Below are 14420 nucleotides of genomic sequence, written 5' to 3'. Positions count from 1 at the left end.
CCAATATAGATTTTTTTTAAAAAGAAATTGAATACTTAAATCGGACATAGCAAAACATGCACAGTTTAATTCTTTATTGATGAATAGTTATGTGTGAACCACAGGCTCCCATGTGCTTCTGTGCTTGAATGATTGGAAATCTCCCAGTTTAGATATCATAAACACAGGTTGGCTAATGCATAAACCAAGTGTCAGGACAAATAACATTCCAGTTGTTCGACTCGCAGCCTTTGATGCCTGCTTCGGACTACCACTTCCTTTCCCAAAAATGTTTTATTTGTTATAATTACTAATGACTGTAACTAGTGACTGATTTAGTCTGTTCCAGATACCAAGGGCTGGATTTTACGGGGTGTAATTTTCCCCACACTCATGAATGTCATGTGTTGCATTCAATTAATCATGTTGCATTTACATGCTTCACAACCTCCGATCATCCTATACTGCTTTACAACCACTGAAGTATTTTAACAGTTTTGTCAATACTAAAATGTCAGACATGTAGCAGACTACTTTCACAAAAGTGAAATCTTGCAAAATGTGTTTTTTATTTGGTTAAACAGGGTGATAAGTATTCCAGAGTTCAGATACATGATATGCCTCGCACACATTCTCAAATCGCAAATATGCTCTAAACAAACTGTTCACTAACCACACTAGAGTGCCTTATGACAAACAGTACAGAAATAGAAGAGAAACACAAAGAAAAATAGGAAGGCTGATTTTCAAGTTCATCAAGTGGGCGGCACGGTAGCACAGTGGTTAGCACTGCTGCTTCACAGCTACAGGGACCTGGGTTCGATTCCCGGCTTGGGTCACTGTCTGTGTGGAGTTTGCGCCTTCTCCTCGTGTCTGCGTGGGTTTCCTCCGGGTGCTCCGGTTTCCTCCCTCAGTCCAAAGATGTGTGGGTTAGGTTGATTGGCCATGCTAAAATTGCCCCTTAGTGTCCTGAGATGCATAGGTAAGAGGGATTAGTGGGTAAATATGTAGGGATATGGGGGTAGGGCCTGGGTGGGATTGTGGTCGGTGCAGACTCGACGGGCCAAATGGCCTCTTCCTGCACTGTAGGGTATCTATGATAAAACCTCAATTCTGCAATTCATTTTCAAAAAACTATAAATTTTGAGTGTTTTTTTCTGATTGAACTAACCATATTGACAGCAATTTAATTATTTACATCTGGAAGCCAAAAACAAAAGAAAAAGATGCCCAACCCACAGAAAAAAATGGAAATTACGTTTCAAGATGGATAAAGCCACTTACATTCATTACCAGTGCACATAACTGAAACTGTTCTAGTGTAATGATTTCATAGTAACAGGGCTCCTGTGCTAACTTCAAAACAGCACAGCCAGCTGCCAAGCGTAGACGTGACATATCAGGTTTGCTGCAAAAGAACACATAGGGAAGCAGACAAGTTATTTGGGAGGTCAACTATACTTTGACCTCATGTGGATAACAACCCTACTTAAGTTCAACTCAGATTAAAATGACCAAACCTGACTGATTGAAATAACAAGATTGTGTAAGTAATGACCAAAGTATTTTAATTAATTTGATATTTTTGTGCAAAACATCAGCTTATTTTAGCTCACTCAGGTTTCAGATTAACAATAAAAAAAAGTTCATTGTTAGGTAAACACTAGAATAATACATGTGAATTCCCAGCAATGCACCACAGCAAAATATTACTGTGATTGCTAAAAGCCAAATAACTGAAAAGTTCCAAATGCTCAATTTTTTAAACTGGCATTTTAAACAAAATTACAGCCACAAATTTAAATTAGAGTTTCCTTTGTGGGATCCTTTGCAATTTTTAGGGTGAATTCACAGAAGACATGCTAACATTAAACTACGTAGGTAAAGATAAAAACCTGAATCAGCCTATTTAAAAAAGACTTCTCAGCACTCTGTCATAATAGCCTGCCATAAAGATGGAACAATCATGGGCATGTCAGATGCAGTTAGGTGAGTGCACAGCCGGCTACGAAGTAGATTGGAACCAAGCCCAGACTAATGGCACAAGTCTCCACTCTCCATCCAATAAGTGCTCCAAATGAAATTTGGGTAGTGTTATTTCAGTTTCTAGTCAGCATGACAGAGTAATACAGCACTGAATTTCAATAAATTGGCCAGTTCACCCAAGTAATAGCTTTCTAATGTGGGAGCCCAGAGTTTCCTTTGTGGGATCCTTTGCAATTTTTAGGGTGAATTCACAGAAGAGAATTATACAATGTGTTACAGCAAAGAAGGAAGCCATTTGGCCTGTTGTGCCTCTTTTTCAGATAATAATCAAATTCTCTCTTGAATGCACTGATTGAACCAGCTCCACCATGCTCTCAGGCACTGCAGCCCAAATCCTAATCTACATCTACAATCATTCAGGCTCATGTACAACCGGATACTTCTGCTCTTGCATCTCCCTTTAGAACTGTATCTTTTATTTTATATTGTCTTGCATTATTTGTACTAAAATGAATCACTTCACATTTCTTTACATTAAATTTAATCTGCCACTCATCTGCCCATTCCACCATCTATGTCCTTTTGAAACTCTACACCATCGTCCTCACAGTTGACAATATTTTCAAGTTTTGTACTGTCTGCAAATTTTGAACATGTGCCATACACTCGGACTTGAATTTATGCCATAAAAATCAATTGAAAGAAACGAAAAAGAAAATTGGGCAAATCGGAGGAAAGACTTTTTGAAAGAAGTTCTGGTTAAGGAATTTACATTTGTGTTAAAATTAGAAAGGTACAGTTTTAAGTGGGTTTAATTTAGTGCTTCTGTGTAATGAAGGGTAAACCTATAATTAGATTCCTGTTGGACAAAGTGCTCGTACGTGTGGGGGTTTTGGTTTCAATTCAAATTGTGTTTCTATTGCGCTGAGAGAGGTTACGGCGTGAAAAGTAAATAAAGGCTGCGGCAGAAGTAGAGGTCATTGCTTAGTAACCAAGTATCTCTTTGTCGCTTTCTGGGGGCTTGGGGGGGGGGGGGGGGGGGGAGGAGGAGAAGAGATTTCCTTTGTTCTTAGTTTAACTGAAAGTCAGGGCAGTTGGTTTAGAAGGCTGGAGAGTGAATATCTCTCTCAGCTTTGCTAAAGAAAACCTTATCAATGCAGTAATGGTTAAGAAAACAAGTGTAGAGAACTAAAGTCCAGCTAGTCAAGGAAACTAAAAGAAATGAAGAGAAGTTTCCAAGAAAGCTGAGGTTAAAGGAACAGAGAACCAGTCAATAGAGATAGGCAGATCCAAGAAGACAGAGAAACTAGAAAGATACCTGATATGATGTTCAGGTTTAGGAGACATTATTTGAAATAATCATGAAGTTCAGTGGCTGGATCTTGGTGTTTGTGTAAGAGCCTTGCAGACAAAAGAAATCCTAAAGAAGGTGGTGTAAAACCAGAAAGCAAACTTTAATGAGAGCAGTTGAGTGAAAGCATTGTTTAAAAGAGGATTTGAAAGTGTGTCTTTTTGAAAGTGGAATTTGAAATCACTCATGTGGAAACCAGAGTTCAATGGGACAAAGTGGCTCACGGTATAAGAATCATCTGTGGGGGGAAATCCACTCACGTTCAAAGGAGAGTGTATTTGGCAACAGCCAGCCTGTGTGTTTAAAAGGGAGCGTGTGTTGCTGAGACCACTGTAGCATAAGATATACTTTGCAACCCATGTTTACCTTAAAATCTGTGTATATTTGTGAAGCTAAGGAGGTAGCAAAGGAGTATTGTATCATAATTAAACGTTTTGGGTGGATTTCTCCCAAAGAAAATCCAAGTGTGGAACTTGCGGGAAAACTGGAGTAATTCACGCCATTTTTCTCAGTGGGAGTTCACACTAGAATCTCCTACACTCCATGCAATGCAGAGGCCATCAGCGTGAATATCATTCGATTTCAGGGGCGGGGCCTATTCCCGCTAGAGAGGCTCAAATCACCAAGCTTCTGCACATGCACAGTGGCCCCAAACTGCTGGCCAGCCCAGGACCCCCGCCATGCTGCCCCCCCCAACCATTCCTGGGCCAGCCAGCCCCAACGCCACTCCCCCCACCAGTAATCCAGCGCAGGAACTCCATGAATCAACCCCCCACATGTTTCTCCCAGCCCACTGCACGAGGAAATTAGTGCAGCACGATGGGAGAATCGCCCTCTTCATGTTTACTAAATGTCCTTTAAAACTAATTAGCATTCCTGTGACTCAGTTCCTCCACATTTTCTTAAAAGTAAAAAATCTTTGTGAGCCGGGGTTCCATTCTGGGATCTTACCGTCCAGTTATATCAACATATCCTAACATCCGTAATAAAACACAAGAATTACATTCTTTCCCAATGTGCGAAGAAATGAAATAGGAAGAGTAGTGCATTCGGCCCCTCAGGCATGCCCTGCCATTCAATAAAATCAAGGTTGATCGGATTGTGGCTTCAAGGCCACTTACCTGACTGCCTCCCACTTTCCTGACTGCCCCCATGGGGTGGCACGGTAGCACAGTGGTTAGCACCGCTGCTTCACAGCACCAAGGACCCGGGTTCAATTCCCGGCTTGGGTCACTATCTGTGTGAAGTTTGCACATTCTCCCCATGTCTGCGTGGGTTTCCTCCAGGTGCTCCAGTTTCCTCGCACATTCTGAAAGGCGTGCTGGTTAGGTGCATTGACCCGAACAGGTGCCGGACTGTGGTGACTAGGGAATTTCACAGTAACTTCATTGCAGTGTTAATGCAAGTCTTACTTGTGACTAAAAACTAAATTTTACTTTTACCTTACTTAACCTGCAACTCCCTTAAAGATCAAAAATCAACCTAACTCATCTTGAATATATTCAATGACTCAGCTTCTACTCTCTCTGGAGAAGTGAATTCCAAAGATTAATGACCCTCATCTTCATCCAAAAAGGGAGGCCCATTATTTTTAAACAATGCATCCTAGTTGGAGATTTCAGCATGAGCATTCACTTTGTCAAAGTCCCCTCAGAATCTTGTTTTAATAAGATCACCTCTCATCCCTCTAAAAGCCAATGAGCATAGGCCCAACTTTTCCTCATAAGACAACCACTCATCTGAGGAATCAACTTCGTGAACCTTCCCAGTACTGCCTCTCATGCAAGTTTATCCCTCCTAAACTCATTCATCTATTTGTGTGTGTTCTGCCCAAAGATTGCCTGCTGATGCTTCATCTGGAGCCATTTCCTTGCCCGATTTATTCCTGGTGATTCGTCATTGCCTTCCACTCTCAGGTACAGGGGGAGGGGGCAAGTCCAAGGTTTACCTCAATAGGAACCGGAATCAAATCCACGGTGTTAGCATTATTCTGCATCATACACTCTCCACCTAGCCCAGAGCTAACCAAACTCCTCCTTCTTAGGAAGACAAAAACTGCACGCAATAGTCTTGGTGTGGTCTTACCAGTACAATTGTAGCTAAACTTTCCTACTTATATAGTCCAACCCCCTTGCAATAAATGTCAACATTGCATTTGCCTCCCGAATTACTTGGTGTACCTGTCTGCTATTTTTCGTAATTCGTATACAAGGACACCCAGATCCCTCTGTACTACATTTAAATAATATTCTGCTTTTCTAGTCCTGTCAAAATGGACCACCTCACATTACATTCCATTTGCCAAATATTTTTGCCTATACAAGTAATGTACAAAACATCTAACCAAAAAACACATGTTAACTTAACTGATTACTACACACCTAATTTTGCCCTGTTCTGTCAAGTCACCATCACTATGTAGTATTGCAGTTAGCAGTCTCAAGGTGGAGGTTCCCGATTTGTTAACATTGGTCCTCATTCCCATCAACCACCGCACCATCATTTTCATGGCCTGTATCTGTAAAATAAATAGATCAAACATGAAACATTTAAAAAGTGATCTCAATTAATATTTTTGTATTTTTTAAAAGTTTATTTATTAGTGTTACAAGCAGGCTTACATTAACACTGCAATGAAGTTACTGTGAAAATCCCCTAGTTGCCACACTCCAGCGCCCGCTCTGATACACTGAGGGAGAATTTAGCATGGCTAATGCACCTAACCAGCACGTCTTTCGGACCGTGGGAGGAAAGCGGACCACCCGGAGGAAATCCACGCAGGTGAACATGCAGACTCTGCACAGACAGTGACCCAAGCCAGGAATTGAACCCGGATACCTGGTGCTGTGAGGCAGCAGTGCTAACCACTGCGCCACCATGCTGCTCTGTAGGTCTTTACCCAAAACTGACAACATCAAATTGTTTGACAAAATGAATATTCATACAATAGCAAATTAACTAATATTTGTTGATAATATTTCCACACAACCCGCCATGTGTTTTGCACTGGCAGAGCTGGCCCACCATTGACTGGTGGGTGGCAGGATCTTCTGGTCCGACCATTGACAACAGGGTTTCCCATTGAATGCAATCCTCGCCACAGTAAAATTGCAGCCGGGTTCAGCCATCGGCAGGACTGGAAGATCCCGCTGGCATGAATGGCTGGAATGCTGGCTATAATCTTTTTTTAGTATATAGTGTTACGAGCCCAACTAACATTATCACTGGACAAGTCAAGTCCCAGGGTGAACCTAGCTTGATAGATCTGAACTTTTATGTTCTGTTCAGATACATGAAAGGCAGCTATCGAACAAAGTCACAGGAGCCAGCTGATAAACTTCTGGCATTATTAGATATGAACTATAACACTCTTTCACCCCAACTATACCTTTACAGACGTACACAGATTTTGTAACTTGTGTTATCCTTACAAATCTAATACTCATGTTCACAGTAAGTACACAATCTATGTAAACCAATAGACGAAATGTGGTCTGGCACCCCACGCACTGAAACCAAGTGACAGATACCACTAAAATAACTGGTCAAATCTATTTTAATTGATAACAGCCATCAACCATGGCAGAATTATATTCCAAAGCAATCAAAAGGTGTAAAAGTAAAATGTGTATGTATATTCTTCAACATGTTCTCACTGTTTACAGTGGGTGGGTTTGTGAGAATTTGACTTGCTAGTTAAATACAATGGCAAGTATAATGTGGCCACACTCTCTATTTGTCCCACATCATCTACAGCTTATGGAACCCCTATCCAAATGACCTCCTTACTGTTAAATGTTAGATCTGACCAAAGAATAACTTCATTCAGTCCTTTCCAATTTTTACCTTTACACTCTCCACATCCCTGTAATACCTCAGATGAAATCAGACTATGGCTACCTTTTCGCTGTCCTTTCGTCTCACATTAGAAAAACAACACATTATTAAAAACAATGCTTCATAATCTGAATAGGGACAGGCAGGTCCTGCAAGAGGTCAGAAGAATTAAATTACATCAGCAACGGGCATTGCGCCAGTTTCAAAACTAGAGTTTCGGTAGATATGCCTTACTTTTTTTTTGCACTATTTAATCTCCCCCTATATTACAGAGGGGTGCTCCAAAGAGACCATAGTGTTTACCTTCTGTAGTTCCCAGTCTTGTTCTTTTAATATACACAGACATAAAAATAATAGCCACATACAGACACAAACCATCTTTTCACCTGTATGTAATTTGTACAATATCACATTAAGCACAGCTGTTTCTATCCAAAATAAACAAGCACTTATACAACAACGTCAAAGTCGACTTTGATGCTGATAACTAATGTTAATAACGAATGGTTATCACCTTCAGCTGATTTAAGCCAGTGTTTTAAATAATGGGAACTGAAGAACTAAGCAACTGGGTAGTTAGAAGACAATCTAAAATTGATTGCTAAAGAAGGTTTATAGAGACTTCTGAAGGTGGAGACAGATTCACCGAGATGGAAGGATTTAGAGGAATAGTTCCAGAGTGTAGGGATGAGACGATTGAAGATTCTGTGACTGATGGTGCAAAAGAGAGCATGGGATGAACGAGAACAAATTTGGATTTTCAAGAGGTACAAATTGGGAAAGAGAGTGTTGCAACAGATTAGTGGGAGGGTGGGGTAAGGTGGTGAAAAAATTTTTAAAAAGAGATTTCATACTCAGCAAGCGGAGTCTCAACGTGGCAAACAACTAGCACAAGATTTAACACAGATAGTGGTGCTCTAGATGAGCTGATGTTTATGTGGGGTGAACTTCAGAAGGCTTGCAATGAAGACTATGCTTTATCCAGTGCACTCAGCGCCACTTTCAGATACCATGTAGAGTGTACCAAAATTTTCAACAAAAAAAAAGTTTCTGTGGTGCGGTCCTCAGGGAGAGGCCCAGATGAATCATCCTCTCAACATTTCTGGTTGAAGATGGTACAAAAGCTCCAGGCTTATCTATTGCACTCACATGTTTTCTTTTACAAATATAACTCTAATTTTATTTGGGGTGAAACTTAAGAGGTTGGCATGGAGAGTTGAAAATTGGAATTCTAATTTTAAGTTTAGGCCCATTTTTGCTCTCAAACCGCGCCCACCACCACCACCACCATCCACGAGAGGTAATAGCAAAACGCTGCTGGAAACCAAAAATAAAAACAGCAAGCTAAACACACAGATCAGACAGCATCTGTGCAGAAAGGAGGTTATCATTTCAGATCAATGATCTTTTAACAGGACTGATAAAATAATTACTCTGTATCTACCCCATTTAATTTATCATTTTAAAACACTTCAATTAGATCATACCTCAATGGTGAGAGCAGCACAGGAAAATGGCAGCGCTTTACCAAACAGCACTTACTTTTGTCAGTGTTTCAGGACACACTTCGTCATCTGGTACCCAAAGCTTTGTCGTCTTCTTTACTGGAAACTAATATCAGAATGCTATAATTGGTCTTTGAATACCCAAATTACTTAAAATACTGAAGCAGAGTGAGAAATGAATTTAACATCTCAAAATTAAAAAGAAAAACAAATATCAATTGATCATAAATTTTTAATTCAGAAAGGTCTTGAAAAAGCAGAACATCCTTGAGATGAAACTATCTCGAGTTGTCCTTTAAATATTTTTATATCCACTTTCTCAATTAGGAGGGAAGAGAAAGAAATTGTAACAGTGTTTATGAATGTTTAATAGGTTCGTGAAAATAGCAGGTAATACAGAGCACCAATAGAGTGCGCTGTACCACACTGCTCGCTGTGCTGGAAAAGCCAACCAGAAACAAACATAGTATAAAAGGACAGTTTTCATTTAGTATGCTCTTTCAAGCAAATGCTTTGCATAACTTTGATTCTCAATATGGCTTAACACTTATGTGATGAAAGAAAGTGCTCCATGCTGGAGCTCCACAACAGTGCACAAATGGTTTAGGTCCAATATCATCACAGCTGCTGTGCTCCAAATCCCTGCAATAACCAAGAGGGAGGAAAAAGGTTGGGTACTTCCCTACAGAAGGAAAATCATCTTAAATGGGGCAAGAGTCAACTTGGATCACTTGCATGTGCCTTTACCAAATTTCAACAGACACCAGCAGACATCTGGAAGCAAGTTTATTAACTCATCTTTTTCGACAGGCAGGTGAAAAACAGCACAAATGAAAAATACTAACTAATAAGCAAACTGCCCCAACAAAAATTGCAAGTTACTCTATGTACTTACTCGGTCATTCATTAGCAAATCTTTCACAACAAAACCAGCCACCAGAGATTTCAGAGGTGCAGAAAACTGTTCAGGAGCCAGCATGGCTATGTGTCCAATTGAAATCAACGGAGTTATGAGCTGCTCTGGGTTGCTAGGATCCAAACTCTTGTGCAAAGGCTAAAAGAAAATGGGAGTAGTCAAATTACAGGTCGTTTGCTGCAAATACTATAGGAGGTGATTCTACGTCCTGGCGTTCCAGTGGGGTAGTGTTGCTGCCAGGAAGTGCCTCACAGCAAATTGTGGACAAAACCCACTATTATCCATCCATTAAGTGAAAATTATGGGCAGTGATTCCAAAGATGCACTTGCTGGGAGCACCCACAAAAGCATTCAGAACAATAAAAAATATTTCAATTTTGTAGATATTCTTAGCATTAGGTTAGTACGGTTACTTTTAAAAAAATATAACAAATATAGAATTTTGCTTCTATCACATTTATTCAAAAACAAGGCTTCAAAATATTTCATATACAGTGAGGTAAAATTTGAGGTCTTTGTCAGTCAACAAAACTACCTCGGAGTTAAGATTGTACCTAAAATTAAAACATGTTTAAACATATTATTTTCCACAATTTACAAAATTCAGCTTAACAAGTATTAACTACTTTTAAGAAGCTTCAAGTACTGTTTCAATGGCCCTTTGCACATCAGTTCTCATATGTGGAGTCTGAAAGACTTGGCCCAGCCTTACTGACACCCTTGACCAAATCACTCTCCGCACAGAAGCTAATTTGTGGCAGTCACTTTTTAATCACAGAGCAAGCCATCGATCCAAGACAGCTAAAAGCTTCTCTTGAAGACAGTAACTGGCCAGTAGTCAGAAGGATCAAACTCAGGGTATCAAACAACGAAATGCAGAGAACGTGCAAAGCCATTCACAACTACTTAATTAAATCACAGCGCTGTTCTGGACTATGCTGGCTAAACTTGGGACAGTGGTTGTTAAGAATCAGCAAAGAATTTCTGACAGGGGGCCAAAAATGAACGCTTTGGTCCTCTCAATGTTTGACCAGAAGAAAGTGAGGTTCATTCAAGATTTAAAGTTAGCTCACTAGCCCAACAACAGTGAGAGGCTCCGAAGGAGTGCTGGGGGCCAGAGTTGAAAAATGAGGGAGCATACACGTATTCGATTCTGATAAGATAGCTAGAAGTACAACTAAGCAAGGGTGGCCCATGAATGTTGGATGACAATGTTTACATAACACCTTTCATGTAGAAAAAATCCCAAGGCATTTCACAGAAACAAAAACAAAATGACAGAGCCACAAAATGAGATATTGGGTCAGATGACTGAAAGCTTGGCCAAATTGCTCATGTGTGGGCTAAAGGAGTAAAGAGAGGTAGAGGGGCCAAGAGCTGCAGGGAGCATATTCCAAAGGCTAGGAGCTAGGCAACTGTCAGGACAGCCACTGTTGAGCATTCCTGATTTTAATTGCTCCGAGACACCAGAATCAGCAGAGGATAGATACTTGAGGGTTGTGGAGTTGGGGAAAATCACAGTGACAGGAGAGGCTGAGGGAGAGGATAAAGCCCATGTAGGTCAGCAAGCACCGAGGGGATAGGAGAGTGGGACTTGCTGTGAATCAAGACTAGAACAGCTGAGCTTTGTATGACTAAGTTTATGAGGCCTGAATGTGGGAGACTATGAGACTAATGCTATGAATGCATTAAAACAGTTGTGTCTAGAGACAACAAAGGCTCGAATGAGGGGTCCAGCAGATGAGTTGAAGGAGGGTTTAAGTCATGCAATGTTGTGGAAGTGGAAATAGACAGTCTTAGAGATACCACAATCATGTGGTTGAAAGATCAAATATGACACCATGCTGCGACTGGCTTAATCTCAGGCTGATGCCAGGAAAGTGAGATGGAATCAGTAAGTGTTGTGATATTGTGGGAGACCAGTTGCATAAAAATAATTCAAAATCCCAGTTATTAACTGAGAGTTATGCCACAATGTTTCACTTTTTGAACAAAATCCTTTACACGAGTTAAACAAAGCAAGTTCCTTGATCTTGAGGATTCCTTCATTTCTCCTTGGACCAAACCAAGGTGTGCCATAGCTTTCAGCAATTCATTTTAATTCTCTTTAGTGTTCCTACTATTCTGAGGGGTTTAGGATTTCTTGGGGTCCTACCACAAGCAACCAGCTAAGCGGCCCTCCAATTCTCCTCAAGCTAGGGTGATCAATATTCCATATATTAAGAGATTATCCCTTATTTTGTCCCACTTTGTGTCCCTTACTTCTCGGGCAGACTATTAAAATCTGGGCCCTGGGGTTTCTGCTGGCATTGTCTCTTTTTGCTTCGAGTATGCGCACTGAGGTTGTCAGCCACCAAGGGGAGCTATGGTGAACAGAACACAAAACCACCCACAACACACCCCAATTCTTATGGTCATCAACACACTCCCACCACCTCTCCTTTGGTCACCAGCATTCCCCCCACCTCAGCTGCGATGTCCTTATTTTATTTCATAAAAGTTGGTCACCCTACCTTAAGCACTCATGTTTGTGGACATCACAGCTCAAACATGGGCCTCACTGCACTCTTGCTTAGTGACTCCAACTCAGAAATACCCCTGATTTCTGACAGCCCTTTGTTTCTGGTCTATAGCTTCTCTCTTTCTGCCTGTTTCCAAGCTGTTCCAGTTTCTGTGAAAAATCACACAGATGAGCCCAAAACAAAATATATTTCCTTGCACCTAGACCCAAGGCAACATGGCACACCTAGAATGTCCCAGAGATTTAAATTGATTGTCTCCAATTTGAAACCTGTCATTGGACCTGAAGAGTATATGGATATTCTAAGACCTTCTCTTGTTAGCCCATTGCTTTCAAACCATCTTTTGATCTGGATTCCTACATGAATAATTTAAAGTCCTCTTTTGGGCGACTGTAAACTTCCGTCTCCGCCTTGAAACTCAGAAATATAGCCCATTGTTTAGTATTTCATACTTCAGACTCTAACACTAGGTAAAGATGGACTATAATTACTCCAGGCTCTGTTTCCCAGTTTTTCAAAAACACACACCTCACACCCCCCCCCGCCAACTCATCTTACAGTTAAAAATTCAATTTCAAAAAACTAAAAATTCAATTTCTTAAAACATATGAATCATAAAATTACATGTTCACAACAGTAGCTAGGGAACAGAGCTAGCCAGAACAGAAACAATAGCCCTCCCAATTGAATGAAGGAAATTTCTGCTCATTCATGCTGGATGCCAGGTAAGCAGTCTGATAATCCACGTGCTTTCAAGAAATGGCTGAAGGCACAGGATATTGCAAAGACTGAGGCCTAACAACATTCTGGCAACGGTGCTGAACACTTGCGTTCCAGAACTTGCCACACCCCTAGCCAGGATGTTCCAGTACAGCTATGTCACTAGGATCTATCCAGCAGTGTGCAAAATATCCCAGGTATGTCCTATACTACAAAGCAGAACAAATCCAACCAGTCAATTAGTGCCCCATCTGTCTACTCTTGATCAAGTGATGGAAGGAGTCACCAACAGTGCTAGCAACTGGTTCTTACTCAGCAATAGCCTGCTCACTGACACTCGGCTTGGGTTCTACCAGTGCCACTCCTACCTGACCTCATTACAGCCTTGTTCTAAATATGGACAAACGAACTACAGGCCTAGACATCAAGGCTGTATTTGACTAAGTGGCATCAAGGAGCCCTAGCAAAAGTGGAATCAATGGGAATCATGGGGAAAACCCACCACTGGTTGGGAGTCATACCTAGCACAAAGGAAGATGGTTTAGATGATTGTGGTGGTTGGAGGTCAATCATCTCAGTTCCAGGACATTGCTGAAAGAGTTCCTCAGGGCAGTATTCCACACCCTACCCGCACGGCTTCATTTTGACCTTCTTTTCAGCATAAAGATCAGAAGTGGGGATGTTCACTGATGACAGCGTAATGTTCAGCACCATTCAGTGACTCCTCAGGTACTAAAGCAATCTGTGTCCAGCAAGGCATGGACAACAATCAGGCTTGAGCTGATAAGTGGCAAGTAACATTCACAACACACAAAAGCCAAGCACTGGTCATCTCCAAACAAAAAGAGAATTTAAATACATTTCTATAATCAATGGTATTGGCATTGCTGAATCCCCCTCTATCAACATTCTGGGAATTAATATTGACAAGAAAATGAACTGGACTAGCCATATAAATACTGTGGCTACAAGAGCAGGTCAGAGGTTGGGAATTTTGCGGTGAATAACTCTTCTGACTATCCAAAGTCTATTCTCCATCGACAAAGTACAAGTTATGAGTGCAATAGAATACTCTCTACTTGCCTGGACACGTGCAGTTCTAACAACACTCAAGTCTGACATCCAGGTCAAAGCAGTCCACTTGATTGGCACTAATACCATCTTAAAACATTCAACTTCTCCGTCTCTGCGACAGTGACAGCAGTATATACCATCTACATGATGCATTACAATAATTCACCAAGGTTCCTTCAACAGCACCTTCCAAACGGCACGGTGGCACAGTGGTTAGCACTGCTGCCCCTCAGCGCCAGGGACCCAGGTTCGATTCCCGGCTTGGGTCTGTGCAGAGTTTGCACGTTCTCCCTGTGTCTGCGTGGATCTCCTCCAGGTGCTCTGGTTTCCTCCCACAGTCCGAAAGATGTGCTGGTCAGATGCATCGACCATGCTAAATTCTCCCTCAGTGCACCCAAACAGGCGACTAGGGGAATTTCAAAGTAAATTAATTGTAGTGTTAATGTAAGCCTACTTGTGACACTAATAAATAAACTAAAACCCATGTCGTCCACCATCTCAAAGGACATGGGCAGATGATGTATGGGAAC

At 41.2% G+C, this 14420-nt stretch overlaps 1 protein-coding gene across 1 annotated transcript in view; it reads right to left on the bottom strand.

Annotated features, from left to right (window-relative positions):
- pds5b (PDS5 cohesin associated factor B) overlaps positions 1-14420 on the bottom strand; it is a 187644-nt gene that overhangs the window by 27594 nt on the left and 145630 nt on the right. Inside the window, exons 21-24 of the mRNA XM_078222232.1 lie at positions 9554-9712; positions 8696-8764; positions 5698-5834; positions 1264-1387 (exon numbers count right to left, since the gene is read on the bottom strand). Of these exons, the coding sequence (XP_078078358.1) occupies positions 1264-1387; positions 5698-5834; positions 8696-8764; positions 9554-9712 (489 nt within the window). The remainder of the gene's footprint in view (positions 1-1263; positions 1388-5697; positions 5835-8695; positions 8765-9553; positions 9713-14420) is intronic.

Source organism: Mustelus asterias, chromosome 10 (assembly GCF_964213995.1).
Source record: "Mustelus asterias chromosome 10, sMusAst1.hap1.1, whole genome shotgun sequence".
NCBI classification, from domain to species: domain Eukaryota; kingdom Metazoa; phylum Chordata; class Chondrichthyes; order Carcharhiniformes; family Triakidae; genus Mustelus; species Mustelus asterias.
This window is presented reverse-complemented; position numbering and strand designations above follow the sequence as displayed.